Source organism: Rhamphochromis sp. 'chilingali' (assembly GCF_963969265.1).
Source record: "Rhamphochromis sp. 'chilingali' genome assembly, chromosome: 19".
Lineage (NCBI taxonomy): Eukaryota > Metazoa > Chordata > Actinopteri > Cichliformes > Cichlidae > Rhamphochromis > Rhamphochromis sp. 'chilingali'.
Genome location: NC_137946.1, coordinates 14049596 through 14069428, shown reverse-complemented (window position 1 = coordinate 14069428; position 19833 = coordinate 14049596). Strand labels below are relative to the sequence as shown.

Below are 19833 nucleotides of genomic sequence, written 5' to 3'. Positions count from 1 at the left end.
TTTAGCAAAGAGGTGCTTTAGCTTCAAATGACATCCATTTTTTTAAACTTATCTGGTAATGTAATTAGAAATCTTTTTTTTCTTCACACTGCGCAGAACTTTTGATATCGATCTGAGCTCATGCTGATGAATCTTCCCGCCTTTTACTCGATGTGACTCTTCGAGCCTGCATAAACATAGAAACTGATGTGTTGACTGCTCTGCTTTTATTTATCTGCTGTTGGTTTACTTAAAGTTCACGGTCTAACAGCAAATGAAAGCTTTTTTGTGTCACATTGTATCCAGTCTGTAACACGTGGAGATTTCTTTAGAAAGTGAATTCACTCTTTGTTTTCTTATTACAAGTTTATATGAAAATAATGCTTTAAAGGGTTAGGGTCATCTGATTCGATATATTCTGAATGTACTGCCCTGAAAGCACTGTTTTTGTTCTCTTTCTCTTTATATAATTCTCCTTAAAGACAGAGATCTGTCTAAAAATGAAAAAACCAAAACAAAAAAGGCTTTTTTAATAATGTATGAGGTACTTTTATTGTGACAGTTTTGAATTGTTGAGATAAAAACTCTACACAGTGCTTATCTTTGCCATTAATCCTTCACCTGACAAGCTGAAAGTGAGAAGCAGAAGGCTGTAAGTGCTTACTGAAGACTCCCACCAACCCATTTGTTATATTCCTTCAGTTCTAATGAAAAAGGATGCATATCACTTTTCTTGTCTCCAACCACAGACGCAGTACGCAGCCCAAATCAGACAAATCCTTCTTCAGACAAAGCAGTTAAACCCTCTGACACGTGTCTGACACTTTGCACAAAAAAAAGACAGTTTGTTTTTAACGCAAGGATCAGTTACACGTTTCTGTAGAGATTCCCCAAGAGCTCTCCATTATACCTTCCCCCTTTCTCTTCTCCATTCTTGTCTGGTCAGTATCTGGTTTCCATCTTCATTTTCCCATCCTCCCTATTTTTCTTTAATAAATGTTTAAATACGTCCCTGCAGCTTCAGTGTAATTACTGAGCAGCCGCAGCTCAGGTCCTTTGGGAAGCAGAGGGGAGAGAGAAAGAGGGGGAGAAAAAATGCTGAGAGAGGATGAGAGAGCTGTTCGTGCTGAATGGCGGAGTAAAGGATAGAGAGGGCCTTGCAGAAGGGCGAAAATATTAGATAGGTAAATGGAGGGATTTTATTTCACAGAATGAGAACGTTTGCTGACAGCTTGTCCTTCAGCATGTCCTTGCTTAAGTCTGTTCAGTGTGCGTGCATGCATTTGTGCATATATATTCCACGCCTGCCAATCCATCTGTCTTTCTGAAAGAGAGAGCTTGCACAAGCTTGGAAAAAGGATCATTTAAGCCTTTTTTTCTGTACATGGTGGTGTGCTTTCATAGTAACCTCACGTCCTGTTTAATTATTCAAGGTAAAAATGGCAAACAAACCCCTCCTCTTTTCTTCAACTCCATATTCGGTCAAGAGTATTGCTGTCAATAGTGATGACAGGTCCTTCAATAAGGTTCTTAGAGATGTCTTGAGAGAATATTATTATATTCAATGTTATTTTCAACACAATTATATTCATCATAACAAAACAAAAATGCATTTGCAGGCAGCTACGTTGTTGATAAGTTTATGTAAAATGATGTTTTATACTGATCGCCCAACTTGAAAATAATTTGTGTTTGCAGTAAAGCTGCAAAAAACAATATTCACAGTGAGCGGACGTCACACGAGGGCATCGGCATCTTAAACCAAGATAAACAAATGTTAAACCAGCCACTCTCTGTTGCTGTTTTTGCTGTTTTTGAATGAAGCAGCGCTAACATGGTGAAGCAGAAAGCCGAAGAGAGCAGAAGAGACACAAATATTGAGCTGAAATTAAATAAATTTAATGAAATTAAAAGGAGGATTTGTTCATTATGTGCAAACGCTGCCCTGCAATTACTCCAGCTTCTCCTCACGTCGCAAATAAAAATCTCCTTTGAAGGGCCCTAATTTACGGACATATACAGACTTTCAAAAACAGCTCAGGTCTGGCAAAAACGTCACATGGCAGGCTTCATTTTTTTCCAACCAAGCTGTCACTACTGTGTTCAGGCTTCATTCTTTTTACTAGAACTGGTACAGTACTCACAAACCTTTCAGTGTCGAGTGTTCCCTAAGAAAAAAGGGAGGCCAGTTTGCGCCACTTGTCCTTCTTAAGTTCAGTCAAAGTATAATTCCTCAGCCTTTCACATCACCAGCGTAGACATTATACAGTGAGACAGCTAAGTAATTGCCATCAAACTTTCCTGCCTGCTCCTCTTTCTCTCAGCAGCAGGGATGGGAGGGGTACAGTACAGTAGCAGCAGAAAATGTGAACTGCGTTCTCTCTGAGCACAGACCAGTAGCAGGGAGGCACGGCTATCGTAGTCCACTACCAGAGAGGATGGAGAATGAAGGGATCTATTTCTTTTTATTCTGGATAGATGGCTTCCCGAAGAGTGGATGATCGGGTATCAGATAACAACAAGACTTACTGGCAACAAGTGATCAGCCTCAGCCTTGGTGGATGAAATCTTCAGCACCGACTCAACAGGAGGAAAACATTACTGAGCTGTGCTCTTTCTGTGATTCTGGACATGAAATCGTTGCATGTCTTGAGCATGCCAGCAGGGTTCGATTAGATTTGAGTTAAATGTAAAGCTCAAGTGTAATATCTTAAGTTGAAACAGGTATCTTTTAATTGATCCACTGTGGAAGCTTACTGTTATGGCAGGGCCTAGACCTAATGGCTCGCTTGGCAACAATACCTTGGTGGTACTTTGTGGTGAATTTGAATGAAGATGCTTGCAGAGGGTACTCTAAAAAAACACCTTGACACTTTCAGTGTGTCTGTATATCGTTGTAAGACTTGAACAGGGTGTAATATTGAATATCAGTGACTGACATCTAAGGACAGAAGCACAATGTTTATGTCTGTGTGGTACGCCAAAAAGATGGGCTGCCGATTCCTCAACAATGTGCGGAAGGGCAAGAAACGTCGGCATCATAAAATGGTAGGCATGTTTTAAACATGTTTACTTCATGTTTGTTTGTTTGTATGACTTCACCTCAGCATAGTTGCACAGATTTTAATGAAAATGTCACCGGCACAGAATATTACATTAGTGTGTTTTGTTATTTAAATATTTTAAAGTATGTGCATTGTGTTATTGTGTGATTTAAAAGGCACCGGGATTTTTTTTTACTTTTCAAATTGCTGCCATTAAAGCTCATAACAGACATTTTAATCACAGTGAGCTCGAGTAATCAGATCTGCTAATACTAATCAAGTCCTGCTCAGGCCGTGTGTGAGTAGTGATGCAAATTTGCAAAGTCCTGCTTGAATTGTAAATGCATTAGTGTCCGTTTGCTGATGGATGGCGGTGCTGCCTATAGAGCCATGCCAGGGATGGCTGAATAGGTGGTGTTAAAATATAGGTGGGCAAGAGCAGCCAAACACTGTAAATCCTAACCGCCCTGATGTCGAAAGACTTGACAGAGCGGAGAGACAGAAAGAGAGCTCTGTCAAAATCCCTGCAGGGAAATTGCCTGCACTAGGCTTAGATTTCTGCTAGCTATACTCATTATTTCTCTCTCCAGATAAGGATGAATTTGACGTAATGTTCAGTAGCACCGCTGGATGCGGCTACCGTGCGTGATGAAGCCGTGCACAGGCGATGCTGCAATCAGACAGTGAGCAGTTGAAACACGTCAGAAGAGAGATTTGTGTCTTTTCTTTAGGAGGACTGACGTTTTGTGAAATTGCCCGAGTCGTCGGGCAATTCCACACATCCAGCATGTTTAAAAGGAGCAGGCTTCACTGAACTTTTTGGCTCCTCAGATATAAATAATGTTGTTAATGAAATAATTTGCTGTGCCAGGATTTTGTTATAGTGCGTGGTAGCTCTGGGACACAGAGTGAAACAAAGGCTTCATTAATGTCATTAGTTACCCCTGCACTTCTCCTGCTGCGCCATGGAACGCCTAATGAAACTGAACCATTACAAACAAAATGTAAATTATCTGCATTTCCTGCTGTGATCAGTCAAAATGCATGTTGTTAAAAGTCTGCTGAAAAGCTGCTGCACTGCTATAATGTATTTCTACAGTGAATCACATCCAGATGTTGTTTTCAGAGAAAATATGAATAAACGGATAACACTTCTTCCTCTGGCTCAGCTTGAACGTCTTAGAGAGTGTAAACAAATAACTTCCCTTTGCATCCCATAAAGATCACTGGCTAGGATTATGAAGCCATTTTATTGAAAGCGCATGTGTTTGGATTGGCCGCGTAGCTGTTTGTGTGTGTCAGAGCTGTCAGGTCTGTGAAGGTCAGCAGGCTGATTTTGTGCTGCTGTTTGCTTTTCTGTAAGCACTTTTGGATGCACAGTGTCTTCCCCATGCTAATCAGCGTGCGCTAAAGAACAGTAACAAAAAAAATGAACAATGGCGTTTGCACAGGGAGTCGGTCAACAGTGTATTCGCATTTTAGAGCGACAGACTGAAGATGTGAGTGAATCCCAGAAAGAATGATGAAAGAACGAGAGTACAGTGTTGATGTCTGCTGTGGCGAGCTGGTGCTGTATGAATGAAACTGAAGTGAAATAAAAGAGCGTGGATAAACTGTGACACTTCAGGTGAGCTGGAAGAAAATTCTTGGCAGGTAAATCCAACCCACGTCCACGCCACAAATCGTGTCCACCCACTGATTTGCTGCTTTTTGTGCTATTTTCTACATCACTTTGATCCTGATGGATAACTTGTTGAAATGCTGTGGTTTAATCTGGCTCTGTGAGCTTTGCTGCTGTATGGTTTAGGACAGAATCGCCGACCATTAAGCGAGCCGGCATTATACTAAATGGGCTAATCATGCTGTGTGTCATTGTCATTACACCAGTTTACCGTGTCTTCATCATCCTCCGACTCTCCACAGAAATTGCCATATGTACGAAATACTGAGATGTTTGTTTTGAAACGATGGGCAGGAGGCATATCCGCAATATCTATGAGATGACCACTTAGTGCATCAGCTCTGTAATTCAACTAGCAGCTAGAGCAAAAATAAAACCATGGCCATGAGTATAAGGGCCTGCGTGAATTATTTCTGTGTCCATCATGGACGGATGATAACAAATGGTTTAGGAGCAGTGCTCTCCATCCTTTAGCAGAGTGATAACCAAAGCATAGTGAGAGCAGTGTCATCACAGCTTACAGCTAAAATGGTCATCAGTCTTGGCTGCGACTGCAGGTTTCAAGGGTACACTGAGAGCTCAGCCGAGACTTGCCTCACATTTGAATTTCTGCCATTATTTCTTAATAATGTTTCCTTTCTCTCTGCCTCCAGGGAAACACTCCTCCAGTGGTCGTGAACACTGACACACTCGATGGCTCCCCATATGTAAGGATTATGTTTAATCTTCCCTTTATTGTATTATTACGTTAGGCTTAACCACATGGCTAACTTAACTGCCTTCATATTCATTGTACATTATCAGTTCAATTCCACTCCCTTCCCACCCTGCAGGTAGGGCTTTGCACACTGTTTTAATCTGCACGGTAACAGTTATGAATTTTTCCTCCATTTTAATTAAATTAGCTTTCTTTGTTTGATATACATTTGGGAGAATAGAAATATTCCTTAATTTGCTTCAGAGTTCTGAAATGGTGTCATATCTGTAAGGAAAAGCAGTGACCGTATCATCACGAGTTGTGTAGAGAATGTGGAAATGCCTGCAATCACAGAGCAGCAGCAGCAGCAGCATTTTTGCACCACTACGGCATGAAGAGAAGTTGTTTTCTAGGTCAGACACCAAAACACTGAAGACTGAAGTTACTTAAATCTCCTCGTCCTCTTGAACTGTAATTGCAAAGGTAAAGCTGACGTGGAGCCAAGTTGTTCATCCAGAAGGAAGAATGGGACTGAAAGAACAGTGCAGCAGTCAATAGTGCACATATGATGATCCGGTCCACGGGACTAATGCTAGAGATAAAATGTAGCTGACTGGTTGTGACAAAAATGGTCTACAGGGACACCACCCTTAAACTGATGTCTTCTTGACAGGTGAATGGGACAGAAGGCGAAATCGAGTATGAGGAAATCACACTGGAGAGAGTGAGTGTCATGATGTGATCTTTTAAACCTCATTACACATTTACAGTCCAGTTGCGCTGTGATTCTTATCGTATGGACAGCATCGGGATTAAAAGTTAGAGCGAGTCAAAGTCAAGCTTTTTATGGATGCATGAATGTAAAAGTGCTGTGAGTGATATATCTATAAATGCCACTCCCGTCATTCAAAGACATGGAAACACGAAACCTTCAGATGACAAAGAGAATTAAGTAGCAGCAAGGCGCTGCTAATCAAATGCACTTGATTAAGTGATTTTCAACAAGTAAAAGCACAGGTTTTGGCAGTTTGCTGGTCTGTTGATAACAGAGTGCGGTAATTTTCCCAAAGTCAGACTGTGCAAGGCTCAGAGAAATTCCCAAAAATCCAAGAGTTAAATGTTAGGTTGATGACGGTACAGTTATAAAAAGACTTAACAAGTATGGCATATTTGGAAAAGTTGCCAGGAGAAATCCTCTTCTCTGTAAAAAGAACATGGCAACACAGCTTTGTAAAGGTTTGCAAAGTTTTATGTAAACAAACCAAAGTGGAAAGTTTTGGCCCAAACCAAACACAGCATATCAGCGCCCAACACCTCATGCCAACTGTCAAGCACTGGCTTGTTTTAGAGCCATGAGACCCAGGCACCTTAATGACATTGAGTCAAACATAAACTCCACTGTTTACTAAAGTAATCTAGAGTCAAACGTGAGCAAAAGCCCAAACGGATCAGGAAACAGAACAGTGACCCCAAGCACAGCAGCAAATCTACAACAGAATGGCTTGAAGAGAGAAAAAGAGGGTATTTTAATGTCCCAGTCAAAGTACAGACATCAGCCTTACTAAAATGCTGTTGCAAGAGCTCAATAGAGCTGTGTTTTTTGTTTTTTCACAGGACTGCATGCAGTCACAGGAAAACTTTCTCTTGCACATGAATAACTGTGTGCTTTGTTTGCATTGAATTGCAGGGTAACTCAGGCCTGGGCTTTAGCATAGCAGGGGGAACAGACAACCCTCACGTGGGCGATGACCCCAGCATCTTCATCACCAAAATCATACCTGGAGGAGCTGCTGCTCAGGATGGACGGCTGAGGTAAAAGCGCACACAGCGAGCTACAATAAACACAAATCCAGTCTGTACGCACATACATTCCAAAACCCAAGACAAGAGAAGTGGATGCTTAAGCAAAGCCTCCCGTCTTCTTTTTTAAGTGCAAAGTAATGTAACACAGTACTGTACATAACTCGTTGCTCGTTCAGTCTGCTCAGCTTCAGAGCTACATGTAAGAGCATCTGTCTGTTTAACTCAAGAAAGGCATGCCTTAGCCTAGCTAAGAGTTTGTATTTTCTTCCCCGACATGTTTAAAGGTCTTTTTGCATTTTGATGCCATGTTTAAAAGAAGTAAAGTAAGGCTTAAATATGTTGTATATGACAAATTAGGTCGCACTTTAAACTAACGATATGGAAAAGCAAGTTTAAAATGTGGTTTGTGTGTCAAGGTTAGTGCCATAAATCTCCACACTCTCACTTAATGGACAAAACATGTAGCGGCAAGCTGCAACATATTTTTTGGAAGAAAAGAACTGTTCGCGCCTAAATTTAAATGAAAAAAGATGGAATCCTAATCATGCTTGTTGCAAGAATATGTAATAATATGCATGTTTTGCCACTTTCATAAGAGGATGTAGTACAGAATTTGCCTTTCTGTGGGAAAAAAACAACACTTAGGATCCATTTCTGTGACTGTGCTTTAACACAGACGCATCGTCTTCTTTACACTTGACCTATAAACCTCCATCTGGAATGATGAGTTTGAAGAAGACCTAATGAAAATGCTCATATTTGCTTGAATGCAAGTATATTTTTTGTCCTTGGTCTTTGATTAAGCTACTATCTGCTTATTTTAACGTGGTTGTTAAAAGGTTCTTCCATCAAAGTAACTGATTTATTTATTTTTTGCAGTTAAATGACGGTTATTTGGAATATTTAGTCCCCTACACATACACGTTTAATAAAGGTTGTGCTCAAATCAACACAGTGCATCAATAAATATATACAGATGCTCTGTGGAGGCTGAAAAAAACATTGCATGATAAAAATGTTTTAAATCTTTCCTACATGCAGCCTTGCAGATAATATGCAGCTCGGATGATGTAACATCATTTGCATGAAGATGTCAGCTGTGATTGGGTCCCTTTGGATTTGACTATAGTGATGTATTTCAGTGGTTAAAGCTCCGGCAGCCTGCAAGAATAATTTCAGTCCTATTTACGCATCATCATTTTCATGGCCATAAAATACATTTTGAATACATGAATGGAATCACGAAAACACGGCCCTGGAGGGGGAAAAAAATGTGTGTGTCTGAAAATAGCAATTTCATCGCTGAAGATCAGCTTCTCCTATACACACAGGCTGTCACTTTCGCTTTACCTATCAAGTCGTCATCATTTTTTATGAGCGGTTAACACAAAGAAGCTATACTGCAGCTTTCCCCCGGTGCTAAATCAATAGAGCAAGAGATTATACCCTCTTTAATCTTAGTCACTGAGAAGTGGAGAAAAAAAAAAGTCTGCAGTGAAACTGGATCCCCAGCGCGGCTGTAGCTGGAGATTGACTGTTCCTGACCTCGTCTGGTGGAGGATTACACCCAAACTTCTTCACCAAAACAAAAACTCATGCGGTATTTTTTCCTCTCGCGCCCACAGTCTCTCTCTGTCTCTCTCCATTTCTTAGTGTGAACGACTGCATCCTATTTGTGAATGATGTGGACGTGAGGGAGGTGACACATAGCCAAGCTGTGGAGGCTCTTAAGGAGGCAGGTGCTATCGTCCGCCTCTACGTTCTCCGCAGAAAACCAGCAGCGGAAAAAGTCACTGAAATCAAGCTCATCAAAGGGCCTAAAGGTGTGTGCAAGCGAGGACTGGTGCAAAGCATCAAGGCTTTTGCGTGGGCTTACGGATGCTAAGCTGTGCCCTCTGGATTTAGCAAATCTACTCTGTGTTAACCTGCACCTCCTTTGCTCACGCTCTGCTCCCCCTTTTCTCAGGATTAGGTTTCAGCATTGCTGGAGGGGTGGGGAACCAGCACATACCAGGAGATAACAGCATCTATGTCACTAAGATCATTGAAGGCGGAGCAGCTCATAAAGATGGGCGTCTGCAGATTGGAGACAAGATCTTAGCGGTCAGTCACTCACATATAATAGCTTCCAGCATGCAGGGACATGTGTTCTCATACATGGATTCGTGTTCACCCGTATGTACACTCACACATTGCGCACATATGAGGCACTGATGTATCAAGAGCCAAGATAAATTACAGCTCTCAGTTTTCATGGTTTGACATTACAGCCATTAATATGTTAACAGATGTGTAGGATGGAGTGAGCCTTAACTACAACAATGCCAGAGTGATTTCTAAGCAGCATTACTGCCACCTGCTGGGGAACACACAGCTCAACACCACCAGCTTCAAAATGGTGCTGTTCCCACTAAATGGTGTCTGAGCCGTTGCTTTAACTCAGAATGGGATGTGGCAGCATCCTTTTGTTCCCTGTGAATTTGTTAAAAAATACATTATGTGTTCTCTCTGTAACCTACAGTTAACACCACGCAGCCACAGTTTCTTTGATTTAACTCTCAATCAGCTGGAACTTGTCATTCCAACTATTTCTCTCCCTGCATTTCCCGTCCACTTTAAAGGTGTCTAAACCAATTTGAGTTTAGCGATTTATACTCTAATTTCTGCATCAGAGGTGTCAAACATGAGGTCAGTGAGCCAGAACCAGCCCTCCACAGGGTCCCATCTGGAACGCTTTGCTAAGTGTGACTGATGCGATTTTTCCACATTTGACAAAGCGTTTGGTTATACTAACAGTAGACTGACTGAATTTGGAGGATATTGTTTTTCTTACGATGTATATGCATTTAAATCAATTCTGTTGTATTTATATAGCGCCAAATCACAACAACAGTCTCCCTGAGGCACTTTACATTGGAAGTTAAAGGCCCAGAAATAGTAGAAGAAAGACCCCAACAATCAGACTACCCTGTGTTGCCCCAAGCACTTGACAACAGTGGGAAGGAAAAACCCCTTTTTAACAGGAAGAAACCTCTAGCGAAACCAGGCTTAGGGATGGGCAGCGATCCACCTAGACCAGCTGAGGGTGAGAGGACCTCAAAAGGTTCAGACTCCTGGATGCTTCATAAAATATGAACATTTTCCAAATGTATCTTGTACCGTATTACAGTAAAAAACAGGGAGAATTTTAGATGTGTATATTTCTTCTAAGTTATTAGGAAGTGGTTTTACTGGCCTGGCACACTTGATATCTCATGGGGCTGAATATAGCCCATGGATGGAAATGAATGTGACTCCCGCTTTTAGACAAAGAGAGATTCTCTCATGGAGCAACTTCACTTAGCGTATTATTCAAACTGGTCTGTGTTACAATAAATCTCTTAAAACTTATTGTTCTACCATTAAAAATTAATGTTATTAACATCTTTCCCTAACATGTATTAACTTTCCACGGACTAAACTATAATTTTGCTTTCATTACTGGAATCTAGCTGCTAAATGTCTCTGTTAAATCTAATCCATGAGTGCTGCTGGATCACACATAATGAAGTCACAGGGGTGACAGCCTTCTTATTTGCACTTTGTTACCTTACCTGTGTTTCCTTGTTTGTTGCGAACAATCAGGTGAACAACGTGTGTCTGGAGGATGTGATGCACGAGGATGCGGTGGGGGCTCTGAAGAACACAGCCGAGGTGGTGTACCTCAGGGTGGCCAAGCCCAACAACCTGTTCCTGACCAACTCGTACAACCCTCCTGACCTCACCAGCAGTAAGCCTCCATCCTTCTGCCCAAATTTCCTCACCCCGTATTAAAGAGAACTTTGAGCTATTAAAAACAAGACCTGCTCTTTTTGTGTTTGGAACAGCTGTCAAAAATAGAACAGAGGGAGAAAAAGTCTTATTAAGTGCTAGAGATGACTGTGGGATTTCTATGAATAGTAAAAGCTCAGTTCAGAACCAGTTTCTACCAGTTTTCTCTACAAAGTGAGAGCTACAAAAATACAAAACACAAATTTCACCAGAAAAAAGTTTCACAAAACACAACAGATGTGATTTTGGGAGACAGAAACTTAATGGAATAGCAAGCAAACAGTAAAAGTCTAATAGCAAACATGTATGTACAGTATTAAAACACGTTACTTTCCCCTTTTCTCTTGTACTACACTGATGAATCTTCTGTTTATTTTGAGCGTGTCTCAGCGTGTTTTGGTTTCTGTCACTTTTGTCTTGTTATTTTTCCCCCCAAAACACAGATTTGTTTTCCGCTACTTCCGTAGTATTTCCTTTTCTATTTTTCTGGTGTTTTCTTAAGTTGCAGTGCAACCTGTGACCTGAAACCAAGAAAAAAGTGCATGAAAATTGAAGTACAATAAAATCCATGTGCTTGGTATGTTACACCTCATTTGGTTTTGTGCTTATTTTTCCAGCATATTCCCATATGGATACTGAACTTAGCCACCCAAACTATCTCGGATCTGATTACCCGCAAGCCCTCACTCCCACCTCACCGAGTCGATTTTCTCCTGTTCTACACGGCATGATGGGAGATGATGATATTCCCAGGTGAGCAATGATCCTTGAACTGCAGTTTTATCTTGTTTATTTATTATTATTATGGGGGCATTTTAGCCCTATAAAACTTATTTTGTCTCCTTCATCGATTTTTCAGAGAGCCTCGTCGAGTTTTGATCCACCGAGGCTCCACAGGTTTGGGATTTAACATCGTCGGAGGAGAGGACGGCGAGGGGATCTTTATCTCCTTCATCCTGGCAGGCGGTCCAGCTGATCTCAGCGGAGAGCTGCACAAAGGGGATCAGATCCTCAGTGTAATGACAGTTTTCTTCATGTTATCAAGTAGTCATGTAATCCTTAGCAGCACTGGGTCGTCAGGTGTTAACAGTCATGGTGTGTGTGTGACAGGTAAACGGCGTGGACCTGCGTATGGCCACACACGAACAGGCAGCTGCAGCACTGAAGAACGCTGGCCAGACAGTTACCATCATCGCACAGTACCGACCCGATGGTAAAACCACTGAGAGACCTTCTCACAAAGAACTTTATACGTTGCAAAACTTGTTTGAGCAATGAGTCTAAAAATTGGCCTTTAAAATAAGCTTCAAAATCTCTTTTTGAAGAAAATGACTAAATGCAATGGTAGGACTACTTTTTAAATAAGGTGGAAATGTAGGCGATGGGCAAAGAACAAAACAATGACTTAGTAATTTCTCATTTAGATTCTTTTTGAAACAAAGAGATCAAACATCTGCAGCTAAATCCATTTATCCACGCTTCAGCCACTGAAGGACTAGACATGGAAAAGAGAAAGATCTTTATTTTTATTGAAGCAAACATTTTAGGTGTCTGAGAGTAAAATATGGAATCTTATATGTTTGTGTTTCTCTGTTGCAGAGTACAGTCGTTTCGAGGCTAAGATCCATGACTTGAGGGAACAGCTGATGAACAGCAGCATGGGCTCTGGGACGACAACCCTAAGGAGTAATCCAAAGAGAGGCTTCTACATCAGGTCTCACACTAAAAGCAGAAGAACTACCTTTGATATTAGCCTTATAGGATGAGATCAAAGTGGCTCGAGGATACGGTTTTTGGGTTAATGCATCGTTTGACTGCAGCATAGCAGAAATCCACAGCTTTTTATCATTAATAAGAGTGGTTATATTGCAGCATAGTATGGATGTTTCAAATACTTCAAATAATGCAGATTTAGTTCCATTTAATGTTGTTTAAAGTATTTTGAGTCAGAGAGCTAAAAATCTACCTGCACAAAGCCAAAAATATGTCAAGCATATTTAACTAAAGAAAATGTCATTATTTGAACTCAGCCGTCCTTCCACTTGAACGCCATTATGCTGCCAAATGTGTCTGCAAAGAAACATTTGCAAAGCCTCGTTCAGTTGAAGTGTTGAGTTTTGAAAGTCAGAATAGGATCTATAGCCGCAAGAGTAGAAGTAGAAGCGTTATCAAAGGCAATGTATAGTCAGGCTTCAAAGGCACACAATATGAAGTAAGAATAGAGAAATAAAATGACAAGGCGAGCACTAGACATACAAAAATCACAAAAACTACAAGCCTTAAGAGGAAAAAGAATAAAGAGGAAAAATGTAAAGTATCTGTCTGCAAATATGTCTCAGTCAACAGCATTAGAGTGTTTATTATTGTTTCCTGGGCCTTTATATGCATTTAGCTACCATTTGATGTATTCACCGCCAATATTAGATTTACAGGGAGTACCAGCAGGACACCATTGCATTACTGTGTTTACTGTGTATACAACAGGCTCACGTGTTTACTGAAGGTAATCATTTAGAGCAGTCAACACAACGTTACTGAAACGCTCTTTATTTTCTGCGCAGTTAAATAAAAATGTCACGATTAATCCATGGAAACTAAGCTCTACAGCCACACAGCAACCGACCCACATTGAATTTACTCTGAAATGTTCCATTTAAAGATTTACACCAACCAACTTATTAACTATGTTTATTAAAGACAAACTAAAGAGTACTTGTGGTGCAAATTATCTTCAAAATCACTGCAGGTTGCAGAAATACTTTAAGCCAAAAACCAACAAGCAAACATCCAAACACCACATCACACTGCACAGAATACACACTGGTCTTTATAAGAAGTGTGGGTGAGAGGACTAGTCGCTGGTATTCAAGGTATGCTTTGCTTGACCGAAAAAAATCCTGGAAAGAGAAGCAGTTCATGGTTACATTTCACACAGTGTGTTATACGTCCACTGGCACATGGAAAGCAGACGCTGTCAGTCATGCTTTTAAAGCTCATAATTAGGCTAAATCCAATATTTCATACAAATTCTTCTTTTCTGAATAACTGAAGTCGTGCGGGGCACTCAGTGCTAGCCACAGGTGGCTAAAAACAATTATTTTTAAAAATGCCAGTATAGCAGCGTACCCCCAATGTTTTATTCCTATCCGCTTTGTCTTTATGAAAATGTCAAGCATGTTTCTGGTCCTCTCTCTCCATTTAGTCAGCACACTTGTTAAAATTCAAAAATTATTTTTTTAGTACACATCTCTTACAATGTAACGTTTCCAACTGTACGGATGTTTCTGTTATCACGATGCACATTAAAATATACTAAAAGCGCAGTTTTTGGAATATCAGAGGCTTTTAAAAAAAAAGATATTTAAAGGCTTTTTATGAAATGCCTAATTGAAATCCTCTTTTTCCTTCCAGGGCTCTTTTTGACTATGATAAAACTGCCGACTGTGGCTTTCTCAGTCAAGCACTTGGGTTCAAGTTTGGAGACGTGCTGCACGTGTTGGACTGCGGAGATGAAGAGTGGTGGCAGGCCCGTAAGGTCAGCCCGCAGAATGAGGCTGAAGAGGTTGGCTTCATCCCCAGCAAGCACAGGTCAGACACTTTATATGTAGCAAACTTACTGAAATGTAGAGTAAAGCACTGCAGCTCAGTGCTAATGACAGGTTGTCTCACCTTTGTCACACATTTTTCTTCCTTACAGGGTGGAAAGAAAAGAGTGGTCTCGTGTTAACACCAAAGAGAGGGTACGTTTGTTCATTATAGCTTTCTGAAGGAGGGGAGTTCATTCAAAGTGTGTCCTGATCGGTAAATATCTGCTCTTGTCTCTGTTACAGGACCTTGGTCGGGACAGCTTGAGCACACAAGGTAATTCGGTGGATGCTCTTTTGCATCCATTAAGAGATTAGTAATATGCATTAAAGGTGCAAGTAGCTGGAACTAAAACAAATGTGTGAACAAAGCAGTGTTATCATCACCTTTGCTCTACTCTTGGCATTGCTGATATCTCTAAATGCCTCTCCACTATTATTTGAGCAGATCATTGACTGCCAGATATGAATCTAAGACTTCTCCTTCAGTATTTCCCAGAAGGCTATAATCCAAAGCACACATTACGTCAAACAGTCACGCCTTTAACACCTTGCCAATAATGATATCTCATACATTTGCTGCCACCTTTGAAGATACATCATCTGCCCTGCATATAAGTACAAACACGCGCATGCCGATGCAAACGTGTCATTTGTAAGAAGGCAAAAAGAAACCGAACGCTTCTGTGTTCTCTCACCAGGGAGAGATAAAGCCTCACACAATTATGAGACAGTTACCCAAGTGGAAGGTAAGGTGAAGTCTGCACTTTCAGGCTTTTATACGAATGTTCATTGTTTTGATTTTCTCTTTTGTGAATGATCCCGCTCTCTCTTTATCCTTTCATTCTCTTTATGATAAGTACATTATGCAAGGCCCATCATCATTCTGGGTCCTGTGAAGGACAGGATAAATGATGACCTGTTGTCTGAGTTCCCCGATAAGTTTGGATCTTGTGTCCCACGTAAGTGATTACGCTGTCAGTCTCGGAGACAGATGTGTTCGCCAGTTTTCACTTGCTGCCACCGCTGCACAATGCGACAATATTAAAGCGATGTGTGCGCAGTGCATCAGACAGAGGTGATGCTGAGATTCAAAATGAGGTGCGCTTTCTGTTCTTCATTTGACAGACACCACGCGGCCCAAGAGGGAGTATGAGGTGGACGGGCGAGACTATCACTTTGTGTCCTCCAGGGAACAGATGGAGAAGGACATCCAGAGCCATCGGTTCATTGAGGCCGGACAGTACAACAGTCACCTGTATGGCACGAGTGTCCAGAGTGTCCGTGAGGTGGCTGAGCAGGTGTGCAGCAGCGTGTTGGATAATGGGTTTTGTAAAATGGGATCATTACCTCCAGATTCATTGAGATATTGAAAAATAATGCCATAAAAACCACGGCTTTTAGTACCCAGAGTATGAAGTCAGGCACAAGGACATTACTTAAAGGAACAGTTTACCCCCAAATATATTTACATATTTTACCTCTATACCTGCTTTTTATTCATCTAAATGGGTTTGGGTTTGAGTAGATATGTGCAGACTCGACCTTCTATCATGTATAATATACTAAATAGCACTTGGGCTGTGTGGTGAAACATCAGTAGTAACGCTTCTTTCAGAAACCACGAAATCACAGTTTTTAGGAGCTTGAAGCACCACAAGGCAAATATTTAAGATATCTAATGGCAGATATCTCTTCAAAACTGGTCAACTGACGCAAAACACTGTAGATAAATAATACTAAAAGACATGGGGAAAAAAACTCTTACCCCTTTAAGTATGATGAATCCGTTTGCACTAAAAACACTTTGTGTTTTATAACAGCAATGCTCCGTTTAAGTAATAAGCTCGTTTAAGCTCAATTAACCTACAATATTCATTAGTAAAATAACATTCTATTTTTGTATTTACTTATCATTTCTGTTCTTGCTTGCATGCATGAGCAGCAGGGGAAACACTGCATCCTGGATGTCTCAGCCAACGCTGTGCGCAGACTACAAGCAGCTCAGCTTCACCCAATTGCCATCTTTGTGCGGCCCAAGTCGCTGGAGAATGTCCTGTATGAGCTCAAATCTTCTATATGCATTTAGAAAAAAAATTCTGACAATGATTATTCTTTACAGCTTGAAAGCAGGTGTGATTTTATATTTGTTTGATTTGATTAACAGAGAAATCAACACTCGCCTGACAGAGGAGCAGGCCAGGAAAGGAATGGACCGAGCCCTCAAACTAGAACAAGACTTCCTAGAGTGTTTTACTGGTAAGAGCATGCAGCAATCACATGTGCACGAGGTTTGGTTTTAGATTGCACTTAATTACATGGACATTTTAAATGTAAAGTCAACAAAAAAGTAAGCTTTTTTCAATGCACTGTCTATCACTGTATTCTTAGCAGAGGGATTCACATTTAGGTTTTGGCAGAACCAGATGGAAAAACAGGATTTTATGCGTCTGTGTTTGCACTCAAATGTAGGATTACTCATAATCTATTTGATATGGAAAAAAATCATCTCTTTTATCATTACAAGATTCTAGAAACAACAGGCTGACCGTGTTTTGCTGGCGCTCGTACGCACACTTTAGAAGGTGATCAAACTTCCTCTTGTAGCTCTCGTAGATTTTTTTTGTTTAATGCCAACAAATGCCAGCGACCGGGCTCCGCGCTCCCGTTTGTACTGGCACGACTGAACAATCTGAATAAGAAAAGGAATGCCTTTTGGGAGGACTCAGGGCATTTTAACATTTAAGCGATGCATTTAGGGCAAATCTCAGCAGTTGGCAGAATATGAATGCGAGGTTTCACAGCAAATTCAACACTGTCTACAGTTTCTAACAGATCATGAACAGTGGGGGGTTGTGACATTTCATCAACCACTCAAAGCACGTGGGAAACTGTGTAGAACTACTTAGCTGATGTAAATGTGCCTTTGATGTCGTACACAGATTGTAAAACTATATTCATAATTGATTATATCTTAAATTGTCATTTCCCCTGTTTCTCTTTATCCCCACGCCACCACCCAACCAATGTTTCAATTTCATCTCCTGTCTTTGCTCTTTTCTCTTAATTTCCTGCTGCCTGTGTCATTTTTTTCTTTAACCCATACCTCGTTCTATTTGTTCTTTTCTTTTCTCTCCTTCTGTCGCACATGCTGTGTCCCGCTGCAGCTGTCGTGGAAGGGGACAGCTTTGAAGAGGTCTATCACAAAGTAAAGACAGTGATTGAGGAGCAATCAGGGCCTTACATCTGGATCCCCACTCGGGAGAGGCTGTGATGCTGCACCCGCTCGACCACCCCTCCCTCACAACCACCGATCGACCGCCACCCTTCACCCTCACAGCCAAGCCAGCCTCGCCTGCCTGCCTGTCTGTCCTCCAGCAAAGTCAGTGCTTAGGCAATCACTGAGAATGACACAGAGAGATAAACGCATACTAAGACAAAACACAGCGACACCGCGAGGCAAAGAACGATACCAAAAAATAAAAAATAAAAAGGAGAGAGACTCTGACACAGATGTAAATGCAGCGATGTATAAAGAGACTGAGAGAAAAGACTAAACCAGTATCCCACTATAATGAAGCCAACCCAGTTCACACTTTGCATTAAAATGCATCTCGGATTCACGAGTGGACAGCTCTAGATGCAGCTGTGACTGCACCCTAAACTGGGTGCTGGTGGGGGTGGGGGGGATGCAAATATCCAAATCACAGATAATAACTTGTGTATATGTAATGTGTTTAACCTGTGTTTGGATACAGGTGCACTTTCCCACCAGATAGGGAGCAAATGAAGTGACTATTTCAGGCGGATTTCAGTTGCATTTTGATGCTGGGTGTGAACTGCAGCCCACGTCACCTGGAGCTCAACACAGCAGTCTAGATGTATGTGGACATGAGACATTAATTCTGAGCAGGGCTCGAAAGAAAATAAAGGATGACCTTGCAGAGATGGACCCTGAGGTGCTATCGCCTCACCTACAGAGCCATCTCGAGTCTCATGCCGACATTGAACACCTCAGTGCACCGATGTCTCAGATGGAGGTCCCCCCTCACTTTAAAAACAAACAACAAAAGACAGTGGCCACTCTTTTTATATCACCTCCTGGCTTTCTGTCCTCCTCGTCCTGCCACCTCTGCCTTGTTTCAGGACAGGAACGGGGAAGACCGAGAACAGGGGCCCAGATCCAGCTGAGTCCCACGTGACCAGGAGTCCTTTCTCAGCAAAGACCCGCTTTTTTTTTCTTTTCTTTTTTTTTTCTTTTTGTGATTCTCATCTTGGTTCTGGGTGTGAACTCAGAATAACACCTCAGAGGCCAAGACTGACGTTTGTTCGGGTCACCCCATGTTGAATATTGCAAGGCATTATTTAAAGGCAGTTCAAATAATTATATTGCTAAAAACCTCATACGCTGAATTTCTGCATGCATCCTCAAAGACAACGGAGAGAGAAGAGAAAAACAAAGGAAGAAAATCGTGATAATAATCTAAAGGAAGGAGAAAAAAGTGAAGGAGTTTGGTTTTTTTAGCATGTCTCAAGAAGAGAAGAGAGACATGATCATGTGATTATGGTCATAAGAGGCCAGTGCTGAGCATACTAGATGCTCTGGCGTGTAGTTTAGCCTCAACTCTCTTATGCACACAAACACACTCATGCACCCACACACACACACCCTCACTCCCTTACAGCGGCACACACACACACAACCGCACACACACACACAGACACACAATCGTAGGGTCGTAAACTCAGCTGTAACCTAGCACACCTCTACAGGCGGATTGGCTGTTCTGACCTGCTAGTCAGCATCCAGGATGAATGTTATCTCTCTAGGCACAAACAGCAGAGCTCTTAGCTTCATCGCACCACAGCAAACTCATCGGTCATTCTTCCAAAAGATACCCCCCTTCCCCTGCCGCAGACGTACACACCGTCTCCAGTGGTCGCAGTTAAAAGCCATGGCGTATGTGTGTGTAAGTGTGTGTGTCTGCGTGTGCACGGTGGTGCTTGTTCATGTGCGGGGACTCCTCTGTGTGGGAGGAATATGTCCTTTTATCCGTTCTCTCTCTTCCAGTTTTCCCTGCTTCTTTCTCCTTCCCGTGTCCACACAAATTAAAGCTAAGTCCTGTTTAACAAATAAATAGCCTATATATATAAATATATATATATGCATATATATCTTTTTTATGACAATTTCTAACGGGATTAAGTCTGTAAAAAAAATTAACATTTCCAAAT

General features: G+C 41.4%; 1 protein-coding gene across 3 annotated transcripts in view; it reads left to right on the top strand.

Annotated features, from left to right (window-relative positions):
• The window catches only part of dlg4a (discs, large homolog 4a), a 62775-nt gene extending 42942 nt beyond the window's left edge, over positions 1-19833 (top strand). For all 3 annotated transcript variants that reach the window (XM_080866354.1, XM_080866353.1, XM_080866352.1), the window contains 19 exons: positions 5358-5411; positions 6075-6125; positions 7089-7213; positions 8858-9027; positions 9171-9307; positions 10829-10973; positions 11632-11767; positions 11874-12030; positions 12125-12227; positions 12614-12728; positions 14426-14602; positions 14712-14754; positions 14845-14875; positions 15300-15347; positions 15459-15560; positions 15727-15899; positions 16544-16656; positions 16766-16857; positions 17766-19833. In XM_080866354.1, coding sequence (XP_080722480.1) covers positions 5358-5411; positions 6075-6125; positions 7089-7213; positions 8858-9027; positions 9171-9307; positions 10829-10973; positions 11632-11767; positions 11874-12030; positions 12125-12227; positions 12614-12728; positions 14426-14602; positions 14712-14754; positions 14845-14875; positions 15300-15347; positions 15459-15560; positions 15727-15899; positions 16544-16656; positions 16766-16857; positions 17766-17872 — 2079 coding nt within the window. In that variant the 3' untranslated portion in view covers positions 17873-19833. The remainder of the gene's footprint in view (positions 1-5357; positions 5412-6074; positions 6126-7088; positions 7214-8857; positions 9028-9170; positions 9308-10828; positions 10974-11631; positions 11768-11873; positions 12031-12124; positions 12228-12613; positions 12729-14425; positions 14603-14711; positions 14755-14844; positions 14876-15299; positions 15348-15458; positions 15561-15726; positions 15900-16543; positions 16657-16765; positions 16858-17765) is intronic.